We start from the raw sequence: 15237 nt of genomic DNA, 5'->3' as shown, positions 1-15237 counted from the left end.
TGCTCTGACCTCAAGGCCATTGCTGCCCCAGACTCAGACTCAGTCTCAGTCTCAAACTCAGTCTCTGTCTCAGTTTTTCTGTCTCCGTCTCCGACTTCGACTTCGACTCCAACTCAGACTCTAAGTCAGATACAACGCCAAATGGCAAAAGCCTTGAGCTGTGTGACACACGAATGATTCAACTGCATTGCTTGCACAGTGGGGCAAGTATTGTGCGCATAAAGAATTGACATCTGAAAATCTTTAAAATCCATTTTCACTAAATCTAGTGTTAAATTGAATGCCAATATGATGCGTCTTTGAAGTATGAAAAGCATTAAAATCTTCCACCAAATCTAGTGTCAGTCTTTAAAAATTTCAGAATTCCAAATCTTCCACTATTTTTTGTGTCAAATGAATGCAAATTATGAAAATCTTTAGAAACCACTTCTATTAAATCTTGTGTCAAATGAATGCAAATAGTATTTGTCTTTGAATTCTAAAATCTTCCATCAATTCTAGTGTTAGTCTTTAAAATCTTTCAGTCATTAAAATCTTCCACTATTTCTAGAATTGAAAGTATTAAGTTAGCCCCCCCAATTAGTTCTATCTAAATTATAAAACGAATTCAATATTCTGCTAAGATGATTTTCTATTCTATTTTAAATAGCGAATTGATAATAAATATTTCGTAAGCAAAGTGATCAAAATACTATTGAACAACTGAATGCGCTAATTAAATTTAAAAAAAAAAAATCTTAAGACCAAAATTCTCAAAAACAAAGACCAAAATCTTAATTTTAGAACTTTTTTCTGTGTTCTATTGAGTGAGCTCGACTTTGAGATACCCGCTACCCACATCTAATAAAACCGAATTTAACAAATATACTAAAAATATACCTCACAAATACCTAAAATATATTTGGTTACATATATTAATATAGTACTATATGAAAATTATACCATGGTGTACAAAATAACCCAGGCAACTTAAGCCCGTTTTCCCCATACAAAAGTACTTTTTACATCATTTCTTCAAATTAAATTTGACCAAATTTACAAGAATGATAAATACTGTAGTTGTTAGTGTACGTAGTGAAAATAGCGAATGTAGCTTCAAAATTATTATTAAATCAATGCAGTCAAAATAGAAATAGCACAACTTTGAGAAATTTGTCGACTCCAAAATTTCAAACATATATTCAATTCAGTTCAAGTGTGTATGAAAATGTCGAAAATTCATTAATTCGTAAATGGCTGAAAACAAATGTGAATGCCACTTTTAACTCTTTCGGAACCAAAACGTTGTCTAGCCTAAAACTAGAATTGAGAATCGACGAACATAATCAAGTGTTTATCTTATATAATATAACCTGTAGTGTAAGAGGGGTATTAAATGGGGATATATTTTTAGGCGTAGTAATTTCAAAAACTTTGGAATTTTAGAATTTTAATCATTTGCTTTCAGATCAACTGAATAAAATGTATGATGAATTAAATCTGTTTTTTGCTGATATTTCTCTTAGATCATTAGTAAAATAATGTTTGAATTTTCAAATGATAATGAATTAAATCTTTTATTGTTATTTCTCTCAGCTCAATTGATGAATTCGTTTACAAAACTTTATAATAAAAATAAAATGTGTGAATTTTCATATGATGGCGAATTTTAATCTTTTCTTTTTTGTATTTTTCACATATCATTTGACCACTTCTTAAGTAAGAATATTTACATAAAACTTAAAACAAATCTTATTGCTGCAATATTCAGTTTATTTGCTTTTAATTCAAAATTTAATTAAATATTTTAATGATGAGAGATCCTTAAATTATGTTGAGATTCTTTGGCAATTATTCCCACAATCAATTGGTCAAATTTCTTGCCCCACTGTGCCTCACATTAAAAGGGTGGTGAACATAGGTTGGAGGGGGTTCAGTGTTTAACTTGTCCAGTGAAAGTGCCACAGAGTGTGGCTCCTCTTCTCTCCCCTTCCCTCTCCACTCCACTGACAGCGATGATGGATCACTGTGGCGAATGGTGCGCAGTTTCTTTCCTTTTGATTCTTATAAATTTGTGTTCGTTTCCCAATTTTCATTCTCATTTTCATTTTTCTTTATTTATGATTTAAGATATTTCGTTCGTTCGTTCGATCTCTTATTATTTTCTTGACGACAAAAGTGGAAGTGCATTGAAAAGCGAGTCCTTCGCCTGTGACAAGGATCTGTATGAGAGAGTGTATGTGTATCTGTGTGTGTGTGTGTGTGTGTATTGTGCACAAGAGATTTAAGTCTCGATTTCGATGGTAGGGAAAATCTCGAAAAAATGAAATGAAAATGCGAATGGCAAAAGAAGAAGAACGCGAAGCGAAGTGAAGCGAAGGGCACAAAAGGAACTGTTTGTGTGACACACAAAGGACAAGTTGAGAGCGAGAGCGAAAGAGACGGGAGAGAGAGAGGGAAAGAGAGAGAGGGAGAGACGGAGGCACCCACATGAGCAACCCCTAAGCGTTAACCCCTAACCCAAGCGAGTCGATCACTTGTGGCACACAACTACGAGGCAGGTAGCGATCGTTGTTGCTCTGCAACCACCGCAACTCTCTGCCTCTGCCTCAGTCGCTGCCTCAGTCGCAGTTGCAGTCGACGTCGCTCGCTCGAGGGGTATTTAAGGCCGTTGCGCAGGACGAAGTTTATCATTGCGGAATTTGATTCCACACAGTCAACATCATCAGTCTCTTACACTCTCTCTAAAGGATTACTCCAAAACGCAAAAAAACATGACGAGCGTGTGCAGCAATAACTATCAGCACTTTCAACTGACCAACGGCAACATCATGTTGCTGCAACATCACCAGCTGCCCCAGCATCAGCAACAACTCACGGTGCCACAACAACATCAGCTGATTGCACCAAAGTTGCCACTGGGCAACAGCCAATTGCAGAACATGCAACATGCCTCAAGTGTCGGTCCAATGTTGCACAAAAAGAAATTCAACTACAACAACATGCCGTACAGCAGCAGCAGCGGGGCAGAGCAAATGCCATCGGTGGCACGTCGCAACGCACGTGAACGCAATCGCGTCAAGCAGGTGAACAACGGCTTCGTCAATCTGCGTCAGCATTTGCCACAGAGCGTCATCAATACGCTCTCGAATGGCGGTCGAGGCGCCAGCAAAAAACTCTCCAAGGTCGACACTCTGCGCATCGCCGTCGAATACATTCGTGGACTTCAGGATATGCTCGACGATGGCAGCAGCAGCAGCAGCAGCGAAGGAAGACAACTGCCAAGCTTCAGTCAACATTCGGCGGATGAGAGCAGCAACGATGGCAGCTACAGCAACGATTACAACAGCAGCATCGAAGCTCCGTTCGTCAGTCATTCTTATCACTCTGCCTCGCCCACGCCTTCGTACAGTGATTCCGATCTATCGGCTAGCTATGTGAAGCAAGAGTTGCCCGAGGAACATCATCAGCAACAGCAACTGCAACTGCAACATCATCATCATCATCATCATCAGCAACAACAGCAGCAGCAACAATTCAAATTCGAATCGTTCGACAGCTTCAGCGATGAGCAACCCGACGATGAGGAACTCCTCGATTACATTTCGTCGTGGCAAGAGCAATAATCAGTGCAACAACAACAACAACAATTGCAACCTTGTAAATATCAACTTCAACCTCAACGTTTGCCTTAGTGAAAACAACAACAAACAACAAACAAGTCCCAGCTAGCTTAAGTTCCCCCTTTTTTTGACTAGCCTTATAAAAAACAAAAACACTTTTTTTTGCATAGCTCTAAGTTTTGTTATAAGCATGGAAGACACTAAACTAAATAGTTTTAAGTTTTGTTATAAGCATGGAAGACACTAAACTAAGCAATATTATTATTATTATTATTATTGAAATGCAATAATATCCAAAAAAAAAAAACACAAAATACAAAAACAAATTCAAAACATAAATTCAACACACAAACTTTTTATTCCAACACAAAAACATCTTTTAAAAACCTTTCAGCAACAACTTAGCAATGAAAGAATTCATCATCAGAATTTTAAATATTAGAGCAACATCTTCGAAGAAGAATCTTGAGAATTTCATCAACAGAATTTCAAACCTTTCAGCAAATCTTTAAAGTATTCCAACAACAATTTTACAACGATTAGATCTAAAGAATTTCATCATCAGAATTTTAAATATTAGAACAACATTTTCACAGAAGAATCTGGAGAATTTCATCATTAGAATCTCAAACCTTTCAGCAAATCTTAAAAATATTTCAGCAACAATTTTACAAGAAAAGATTCTAAAGAATTTCAAACTTTTCACCGAATCTTCAAAGTATTCCAACTACAATTTTACAAAGATTGAATCTAACGAATTTCATCATCAGAACTTTAAATATTTGAGCAACATCTTCAAAGAAGAATCTTCAAAATTTCATCATCACAATTTCAAAATTTTCACCAAATCATCAACAATTTTACATCGATTGGAATTCCATCATTAGAATTTCAAACTGTTCAGCAAATCTTCATAGTATTTAAGCAATTACTTTGTAAGGAAAGTATTTAAAGAAGTTCATCATTAGAATTTTAAACTCTTCTGTAAATCTTCAAAGTCTTTAAGCAACACATTTACAACGAAAGAATCTAATGATAAATTTTTCAGATTCTTCTACACTTCCTAACTGTTCTTCCTAATCAATCAATTTCAAATTTATATAATATGCTTAAAAATCATTTAAATTCTTTTAAAAATTATTTTTTTCTTTCAATTCAAATCTTGAAGTAGAATTTATCAACAATTTTCGCAACATATCTTTTTATAAAAGTAAAAATGATTAAATTGATTGAAAATGATAAATCTTTATACAAAATCATTATACTTTTTGCATTAGCAATTTCTAAGAATATTCTAACAATACATTTTTTTTGTAAAATAATTTTCAAACAACGTTACGAAAGTTTTTCCTTTGAAAAGCTGCAGCTTTATTGAATCATAGAATATATAATGTGTCTACTTTATTTTATTCATAATTTTTGTTGAAAATAATGAATCTTAAATAATTGCACTCCCAACGAACTATTTGAGTTGAGCAGTTATTAAATGAAGCATCAGGTAACTCTGAAGCAAACTCTGTAATGAATTGAACATCACTTATGCATACAAACACACAAATATATCTCATCTACATGCGTCTTCATAATTTATGGCACTCTCTCAAGCGAACTCAAGTGGATGCAAGTACAGTATTTTAGAATATGAAACCATTCCTATAAATAGCTGACGATCTTTTTGAAATGCTATTGGGGAATGCTCTCTAAATAGGAGTAGTAGCTAGCAATGATGTGAAGGAATGAATTGAGTATCATACAAATATTGTAGAGTATAGATTGGAATAGTATGTTAGCTTATAGTATAAAATTGTATAAATGGTATAAAATACTATAATCTGTAAATAAAGTGCGGCAAATTTTAATATAATGAAGAATTGGATAGTATTGAATAATATAGTAAATTGGTATTCAATAGTATATGATAGTATATTAAAATAGAAAAGTCCGTAGAAATAGTATAAAATTGCATAAGTGCAATTAAGCAGTATAAATAGTATAAAATAGTATATTTTGCACAAATTGTATAAAATACTATAATATAGTTATAAATTGTAGATATACCGTTAAGTCGATGGCAAATATTTGAACGAATAAAAAGAGTTTAATAAAATATTGTAGAGTATAGAGTAGTATAGTAAAGGAGATATAATATAATAAGTATAAATAGTATAAAATTGCATAAATGATATAGAACAGTATAAATAGTATGAAATACTATAATTAGAAATAAAAATAGTATAAAATGTATGAATAGTATAAAATAGTATAAAGAATATAAAATAGTATAAAATTGCATAAATGGTATAAATCAGTATCAAGAGTATACAATAGTATAAAATACTATAATTAGTATAAATAGTAAATATAGTGTCTAGATGAGAATGTATTCTTAAGTAGAGGATAGTATAGTAGCTTATAGTATAAAATAGTATAATCAATAGAAATAGAATAAAATGCCATAAATGGTATGAAAAAGTATAAATAGTAAAATATATAGCATAATTAGTAGATATATGTAGAATAAAATTGTATAAATATAGTATATCATTCTTGTTATACTATTTTAGTCCATACTCAAATATAATACGCTTTCTTTACTATTAAAACTAATTATAATATATAATTTAATACTATTTATACTCTAGTATAAATAGCATAACAAGAATGATATACTAAAATGAGTATAAAAAGTAAATATAGTGTAGTATATTTTATTTAGTACTACATAATTGAATAGTATATTATAACTGATAAGTAATGCACGATTTGAGTGGCATGCATATAATAAACTTTCATCGTTCCTTACTATGTAGTACAAATACACACATATCTCGCATCCTGTATCCTTTTTCATGACTCACTGCCTGACGCTGCCCCCTTTCTCGGCTCGGAGCTTGCGTCACTTCCGGCGCCTGGCAACCCACTCAACACACAAGACACAACGAAAAAAAAAAACGAATCGAAATAATCAACACACCCAAATTGCAGCACCGGAAATTGCAGCAAATATTTGTCGGCATATAGTTTACTTTATTTTTTTTGTTTTTTTAATATTTTCCCTGAACGAGTTTCACTTTGGTTAGCTGTGTTAATGGCGCATAAATTGTGCGCTCGGGGCAGCGGAAATAGGCAGTCACGGCTGAGAGAGCGAAGCGCAAAAGGACCAAAGCGCGATCACAAGACCCACGTGTCTGGCGCACCCCAAAAGAGAAAAATAACTAAAACACTAATAACAAGTAAGAAAGTTACAGTCGAGTCTGCTCGACTGTGAGATACCCGCTACCCATTTTTAATAAAAGCAAAATATTCCGGAATCATTTTCAAAATATACCAAAAATACTAGAAAATACTAAAAATATACCAAATGGTATGTTTGGTATATCCATATAGTATTTCTTTAATAATTTCCACAATTTTTATCTGATTTTTTTTTATTTTCAGGAATCATAACTACTACAGTAAATATTGTATATACCAAAATTCGCAACTCTAGCTTTAAAATCAAGCTTGTTATTCGATTTGCGGGGGCGGAAGTGGGCGTGGCAAAAATTTGAAACAAACTTGATCTGCGTGCAAACATAACAAATGCTGTCGAAAAAAATTAGAGCTCTATCTCTTATAGTCTCTGAGATCTAGGTGTTCATACGGACGGACGGACGGACGGACATGGCTATATCGACTCGGCTGTTGACGCTGATCAAGAATATATATACTTTATAGGGTCGGAGATGCCTCCTTCTACCTGTTACATACATTTCCTGCCGGCACAAAATTATAATACCCTTCTACCCTATGGGTAGCGGGTATAATAATAATGATAGGCGAACTAGAAAGCTGGACGTAATAATCACAAGGCATAAAATGCACTTCCTCCTGAACTTGACTTACCCCTAACAACAAAAAGTAAACGAGATGCAACCCCAACCCTTAAAGAAAAAGTTGTGCGTGTGCCACACGAGACACGAGACACGAGAGCTCAAGGAATGCGAAAGGAAAATGCAAATGAGCCACGCCCACTAGTTGTGTAAATTTATGTAGGCAACTCGCTGGACACGTGCAACAAGATCGGGAGGTAGGGAGGATGGGAGGGGAACACTGGAGATTGGGTGTTGCCCGCCTCGCAGCTGACCCGGGAACAGGAAGCAAAGATTTTGCCTCAAAAAAAAGAAGAACGAAATCGAAATTGAAATCGAAAACGAGAAGAGGAAGAGGAAGTCAGAGGTAGGTAGAAAGAGGAACGGACGGTAGCCTAAGCAAAGGACAATGCGAAATGTGATTGTATGTCAGCTTAAGATGCGACGGCCAGGATAAAACCAGGAAACAACACAAGACGAGACGAGATGAGATCCTACACAGCATTGTTACCGGATATCAAAAAAGAAAATAAAAATGAAAAGTAAAATAAAATAAGAAGAGAAGCTTAGCTTAGCTGCTCACATATCGTGATCCGTTGGGAGGTGTCAAAATACGAGGACTAAGCCAATGTCCTTTAATAGGCTCGCACCCGAGCAAGCGAGTGAGTTTTATGCAATTTTAGCTAAGAACAAATCCATCGAGTAGCTGCTGCTCAAATAACTTGTGCAATTGGCAATAAATTCATTTGTCTCTGAAATGGTCTCCGTTTTCGTTTTTATTTTGTATGCCAGGAAGGTCCAGGAAGTAACTTCTTTAAGGAGCAAGCGAGCAAGCGAGACATGTCGCAGGAAGTGCGTATTTGTTTTGCATCTCTTCTCTGATGTCCTGCTTCAAGTGTCTCTTCAGTCTCCAGTCTGTTGCTCAGTTTATTTATTTGCTGTGCGCTGTGCACTTACGGAAATCCGAGACGCATGTTATTTTATCGTGTCGCAATTCAAAGAAAACTGGGCGCTGCTCCCGCTCCCGCACTTGTATTAATGTCCTACTACAACCTCGAGGTTTTTCTTCTTTTGAGTTATGCATTGCTTGGCTGGACATGATTTATGTGCCATGTGTCAAAATACGAGCGTGCTTGTTGCGAGTATGTCCTTTAAATGGTCCTTTTACTGCGCTCATTGATCACTCGCATCGAATTCCTTGTCATATTTCGCACTTAACCCGGGGGCGTCAAGTGGCATCCACGTTTCTCCCCGTGCGATCACCGATCCTGGCATTCCTGGTAGCTCATTAACAGCGGCGTCAACGAGTGGCGACTACTCGGACACAAAGTGTCCAAAGTCTTCTTAATCGTAGACTGCTTCCAATTGAGTTGTCGCCTTTTGTTAATTTGGTCAGCCGTTCAACAGAAATGCATCAAGTGCTTTGGCTTGGCCACTAAATACTACTAGGAAAACGCATCAAAACCCATTTGAGGAGATACTTGTTGACGGGAAACAATTTACAATTTAATTTACACTTCAAAAGCAAAGTGTCAGCAGTTTTTGCTGTTAAAGTTATTATGAATATTATATTATTATAATAAACTCGGTATGAAAAATGTGATACAAAAATAAATATAATTTATGTGCATACAAAATAATTGTATAAATTCAAGTATGAATACAATAAACATATCACATAGAGGAAAAACAATCTAGATTTAAAATCTTGATTTAAGATTTTTTCGATCTAGTAAATAAAAAAGAGTTTGAAATTAGATTTATAGGTTTAGCAAATCTTAAAACAAGATTTATGTGCAAAACTTGCATTTTAAGATTAAAAACATTTCAAGAATGTTTCATTCTAGATTGGAACGAAGAGTGAAATTCTTAATTAAGAACTTTTCAATATTAAAAAAGTCTTAAAACAAGATTTTGTTCTTCAAATTATCGTTTTGAGATTACAAATTCTTCTTTTAATAATCTCAATTTTAAGAATTGAGTTCTTTTTTCTTAAAATGCTGGAATCACCTTCCATTTAAGATGTTTTAAACAATCTTTATTTTAAATTGTTTGATCTTGATTTAAGATTTTGCATTCTTGGTTCAATTTTGCAATTTTTCGATTCTTGAAATAAAAATATAAACATGAATTTGAAGATTGGGCAACTTGTTGTCACAACAATAATTTTTTAATAAACTCGAAAAGAATGTTTTCATTTATAGAATACTTTGTTGATTTTTCAAAGCAATTGCATTTCATTTTATGTTAGAAACAATTTGCTCAAACTTGGCTTACAAAACTCTATCACTCGTATCAACGTCTAGGCAATTCAATTTCGAGTTTCTAATCTAAGAAAATGATGAAAAATCTTGTCGTTTAACAGCTCCCTTGTGAGCACACAGGCAAATTGCAATTTATCTAAAGTTGTACTTTAACAGCATGAATTTTGATAGTATTTTGTTCTTTTTTTTTTTTGTTATTTTTGGCTATCTGCAACCAAACCTGCTGGAGAGCAAACCCCGCATTCCCTTCTCCGTATCGTATCTCTTTTTCGATATTGCATTTCACTTCGTAGGGTTTTTATACCCGCTACCTGTAAGGTTAAAGGGTATTATAAGGGTATTGTAACAGACAGAAGGAGGCAACTTCAACTCTATAAATTATGATATGATTATATAGATGATATAGCCATGCCCTTCTGTTTGGTATATTTTGTACTCTATTGCGAATGTAATATTATATCAATATACCATATATATCATTTGGTATATTTCAGTATTTTAGTATAATTCAAGAATAATAAATACTATTATATCAATATACTATATACATGATTCGGTATATTTTTAATATATTTGAAGAATAATTTACATACCAAATATAGCTTGTGGTATATTTGTAGTATTTTAGTATATTTCAAGAATATACCGAATATAACTCTTGGCATATTTTTAATATTAGAACAATTTACCAAATAAAGCTCTTGGTATATTTTAAGTATTTCGGTATATTTCAAGAATAATAAATAGTACAATATATCTGTATACCAAATATATCAATATACCAAATATAGCTCTTGGTATATTTTTAGTATTTTGGTGTATTTCAAGAATAATAAACAGTATTATATCAACATACCAATTATAGCTTGTGGTATATTTTAAATATTCAGGTATTTTGCAAGAATAATAAATAGTATTCTATTAATATACCAAATATACATAGGTCTTGGTATAGTTTTTGGTATTTTGCTATATTTTAAGAATAATAAATAGTATTAAATCAATATACCAAATATAGCTCTTGGTATATTTTTAGTATTTTTGCGGTATATTATTTTGGTATATTCTAAAATTAATACCGCACTGCTTTGCCTTTAATTAAAATGAGTAGCGGGTATCTCACAGTCGAGCACACTCTTCTGTAGCTATCTTACTTGTTTTTTGGTATCGCATTTTATTGATGCTCCTCAAGACACACGCTACATTTGGCACAGTGTGAACTGTCGATAGTTAAATGACTTTGCCAAGGCAAAGACAGACAACCCTTCAGAGCGAGGGAGACAGAGAGAGAGAGAGAGAGAGAGGGGGAAATAAAGGTAAAAGTATATAGAGATAGGGGTTCGATGTTCAACTTTGACTCGATTGTTGACATGATGAAAACTAACCGCAGTTTCAACAATGAAACAACATCAACTGCAATCCAGTTCACTCACACACTCACACACACGTGTCCTTTAACAACCTGCATGTCTACTCAATAAAAAAGAACGAACTATCATGGAAAAAGCAAAAGCAAAGGCAAAGGCAATCAATGTCAGCGAGTTTGTAGAGCAAAATCTTGAAATTGAAAACGAAATCAAAAGCCAAAGCCAAAGAGATGATCAGACAAAGGTAAAAATCCATTGAAAAGATTTCACTGGAATATCCTGTTGGCCATTGTTGTCAAAAATTCTGCGCATGAAAAACGATTTCTCTCTCTTTCTATCTTTGTCTCTTTTCTTGTTCATTGAAGTGTGTGTGTGCTAGATTCGTTGAAGGCTCCCCCACTTCAGCTCCAATCTTTGAAAGACTTCTTCTTTCATTCTGCGACGCCATCAAAAGGTCAGCTCCGAGGGCAACTTTATGGCTACGTCGCACCCAAGTGAGCGAATCACAAAAGCGAATTGCGCAGCTCGCTAGAGAAAGAGAAACAGAGAGAGAGAGAGAGAGAGAGAGAGAGACAGAAACTTCTTCCTTTCTTTGTGACAATCCGCGGAGCATGTCCAATGCGTAGGTGTTGCGCTACGCTAATTTTGTCTACCTGTTGTTTTTGGACAAACCCGCAGGGTTTTCCGCTTTTCCAACAAGTAGAGAGGAAAAATGCCAACAGCAACAACATTTTTGCATTGTGGCAAGTGGCAACCGGAACTAAACTGAAGAGAGACGCACATGTGTTTTTGCTGCCAAAGGCGCGACAATGTCACGGGCCAAGAAATGTGTCACCAGCTATGTTAAACTCGGCTCAACGTTATGCTAAATGCCAACAAAGGCGCATGATGAGGCGGAACTAAATTCTTCGTCGCTTTGAAAATGTGCAGAAAATGCGAAGGCGGATAATCCCAGCGAGAACAGTGCAAATTTTCCAAATCAAAAATCAGAAATCGAAAGCGTTGAAAGCAACAGAAACTACATGAATTTTGTTTCGTAAAAAATCTACTATCCAACTTAGATGTTTCTATATTAAATTTTGTTATAATAATAAAGAATATAGATCGCAATTATTTATTTCTTATATTTAAAGTTTACTTTACCAATTTTAGTAATTAAAATGAAGAAATTTATTGTGCTTTCTTGTCCCAAATAATAATAGATTTTAGCCTTAAGGTCTTAGGTGCTCTGGCTCATTTAATAGATTCAATTAAGTGTTAAATGTAACATACAGGGTTCGAAAATTTATATTTAGGTAACAATATCTTATGTTTTTTTTTTTTTTTGGGTTAACTTTGAGTTTTGTTGACCATAAAATAATTGAATTAAATCATTAATCAAAACTGTATTCTATTAGACAACTTTAAACCAATTTCCTTTGGGAATTTATGTACCAAATTTATTGGTTCAGTATGTTCTTTGAAGCTAAAAATGTGTTTGTTATACGATTTTTGTATTTTTCGTTTTTTGAATATTTTTATAAAATTACGGAATAATCAAAGCAGCGAACAATCAAAGAACTACACAGAGAAACTATCCAGAATTTAGATTAAGTTACTATTGATTAATTTAGATTTCAAGGACGTTTAGATTGAAAAGAAGAAGTAGAAAAATGTAAGCGAACTGTTTTTCAGAAATTTCTGTGCTCTTAAAACTCTCTAGATAAATATCAATAAAAGTTTCCAAATCTTAATTTACATTTTTATTATCTTAAAAAAAGAAAACTTTGCTATATGATTTTTAGATTAAATAAAATTTTAAATCAATATTTTTATGCAAAATTTGGTTTTTAAGATTCTACAAGGTTTGATTTAGAATTTATATTATATTAGCTTAAAATAGATTAATTTAGATTTCAGGAACGTTTAGATTGAAAAGAAGAAGTAGAAGAACTTGGACGAACATTCTTTCAGAAATTTCTATGATCTTAAAACTCTGTAGTTAAATATCAATAAAAGTTTGATATAACTGAATGTTTTAAATAAAATTTCAGCTTTATTATGTTTGCATTCAACATTTTTCCTTAAAGAATTCTGATCCCTTGATCCCTCTCAAAAAATAAAAATAAAAATATTTTCCATTAGAAAACTATCAAAAATCTGCGCAGCCAAAATGAGTTCTTGAATCGTGATAACTGCGCTCCAATGTTATCACTGCTAATATGTTTGCCCGAGTTCTACGCTTGACCAAGCTAAGCTGGGCTATGGGAAAATTTGCCGAGTTGCGGACAAGAAAAAATAGTAAAAAAGTAGTAATCAGCAAAAAAAGACAAAGTAGATTTAGTCAACAATCGCATAGAGAAATCAGAGCGCAAAGAAAATCAAAGCAAAGAAAGGAAAAGGCAATGAGAGAATGAGAGCAAAACAAAAGCAGATCAAGCATAACCCGCGCGATCGTAGCTCGGGGTCAAAGTCGAGTCGAATATTGTATCTGGATCGCAGGACGAGGACGGGGGCATCAAAGTAAAGTCACCGACCGAAGAGAGACGAGAAAAATGTCAACCACAAAAGTGCGGCTACAAAAAAAAAGAAACCGATCGATGGATCTGCATTCAGCGACCACAAAGAACTGATGAGGATAATGATGACGATGACGATGAGAATGAGAGTGAGAATGAGACTGAGACTGACGATGACTATAACTATGACTAGGACTACGATGATGATGATGTGGTTGACAACGATTGAGGTTAGATGTTAGAAAAGCCGACAAACACGGACTCCCTTCTTTTTTTTTTATTTTTGCGATGCTCTTGGCTTTGTTTTTGTGACTGCCTCCTACGATGCGATAATCGATTTATCAAAAAAGCAAAATACGCTTTGCCAAAAAAAAAAAAGTAGAGTACAGAACATGAAATAGATTTCAAAGAGGAAACCGACAAGCATTGAGCTCTGGTCAAAGGTAACGCGCATTGATGTGCATTAAGATGTGAAATTGTCACCATTGTCTCTCGCATTGTCTCGCTATGCAATGGCCCACATTCAGGTTGCCAAACAGCAAAGAGAGCAACAGCATCAGCAACAGCATCGGACTTAGACTTGCAACCGTCGGCGGTCCGCGCGTTGACAGCATTAAAAGGTCACCGCAAAGAGAATGAACGCAACAACAGATTTTGATTTTGATTCTGAGCTCTACTTCTTCTATTCAATTGTGACACAATTCGCCAACCTTTCGACCTGCTTGCCACACCCACTTGCAACATTTTCTTGTGGGTGTTGCCGGGCCAGCCAAAAAGGCAAGCAACAAAATGCATAATTGCCACAAAATGTAGCTAGATACTTTTGTATCTACTAACGCAAATGTAGCTACAAACTAAGCCTCGAATTGCAGATACATTTTTGTATCTATTGGCACCAATATGTCTACAAAACATTGCAGCAAACTATAGAATAATAATGTAGATACATTTCCACAAAATGTAGCTACAAACTAAGCCTCCAAATGCAGCTATTGCTACAGATAACCTTTTGTATCTCTTAAAACACACAATATTTGTACAAAATATAGCTACAAACTAAGTCACAAAAGTATAGATACATTTGTATCTCTTAACACAAATATTCAAAAAACATTGCTGGTAACTGTGCCTAGTCAAACGCTGGTAAAAATGCAGTTATTACTTAAGGTACATTTGTATATATTAGAAAACATATTGGAACAAAATGTAGCTACAAACTATGTCGAACAAAATATAGATACTATTGTATCTATGATCATAAGCATTTCCACAAAATTTGGTTTCAAACTAAGTCGCGAAATGCAGCTATTACTAAAGACACATTTGTATCTCTTAAAACAAATATTGCCACAAAATGAAGCTGCAAACTGTGCCACACAACTAGAGTAGATACATTTGTATCTATTGCGTTAACTACAGTTGTATCTATTACCAAAAACTATTTGCGCAAAATGTAGCATCAAGTAATGTCATAATAATCGAGAAGACACATTTGTATCTAATTTATTATCACAAAATGTAGCTGCACATTAAGCCACACACTTCTACAAAATGTAGCCACAAACTAAGCCTCTCAATGCAGTTATTACTAAAGATACATTTCTCTCTATTAGCACAAATATATCCACAAAATTTCCTAGCTAACTTTGTATCTA

At 34.1% G+C, this 15237-nt stretch overlaps 1 protein-coding gene and 1 long non-coding RNA gene across 2 annotated transcripts in view; one reads left to right on the top strand and one right to left on the bottom strand.

Annotated features, from left to right (window-relative positions):
• LOC132796677 (uncharacterized) overlaps positions 1–15237 on the bottom strand; it is a 174558-nt gene that overhangs the window by 63471 nt on the left and 95850 nt on the right. The window lies entirely within an intron of this gene.
• LOC132796372 (achaete-scute complex protein T3) lies at positions 2754–3789 on the top strand. The gene has a single exon (XM_060807525.1). It carries the CDS (start codon positions 2754–2756, stop codon positions 3603–3605), a length of 852 nt encoding a protein of 283 aa, XP_060663508.1. The 3' UTR covers positions 3606–3789.

The sequence above is a fragment of the Drosophila nasuta genome, chromosome X, assembly GCF_023558535.2.
Source record: "Drosophila nasuta strain 15112-1781.00 chromosome X, ASM2355853v1, whole genome shotgun sequence".
NCBI classification, from domain to species: Eukaryota; Metazoa; Arthropoda; class Insecta; order Diptera; family Drosophilidae; genus Drosophila; species Drosophila nasuta.
Note: the sequence above shows the minus strand (reverse complement) of the source record. Positions and strands in the feature narration are given on the sequence as shown.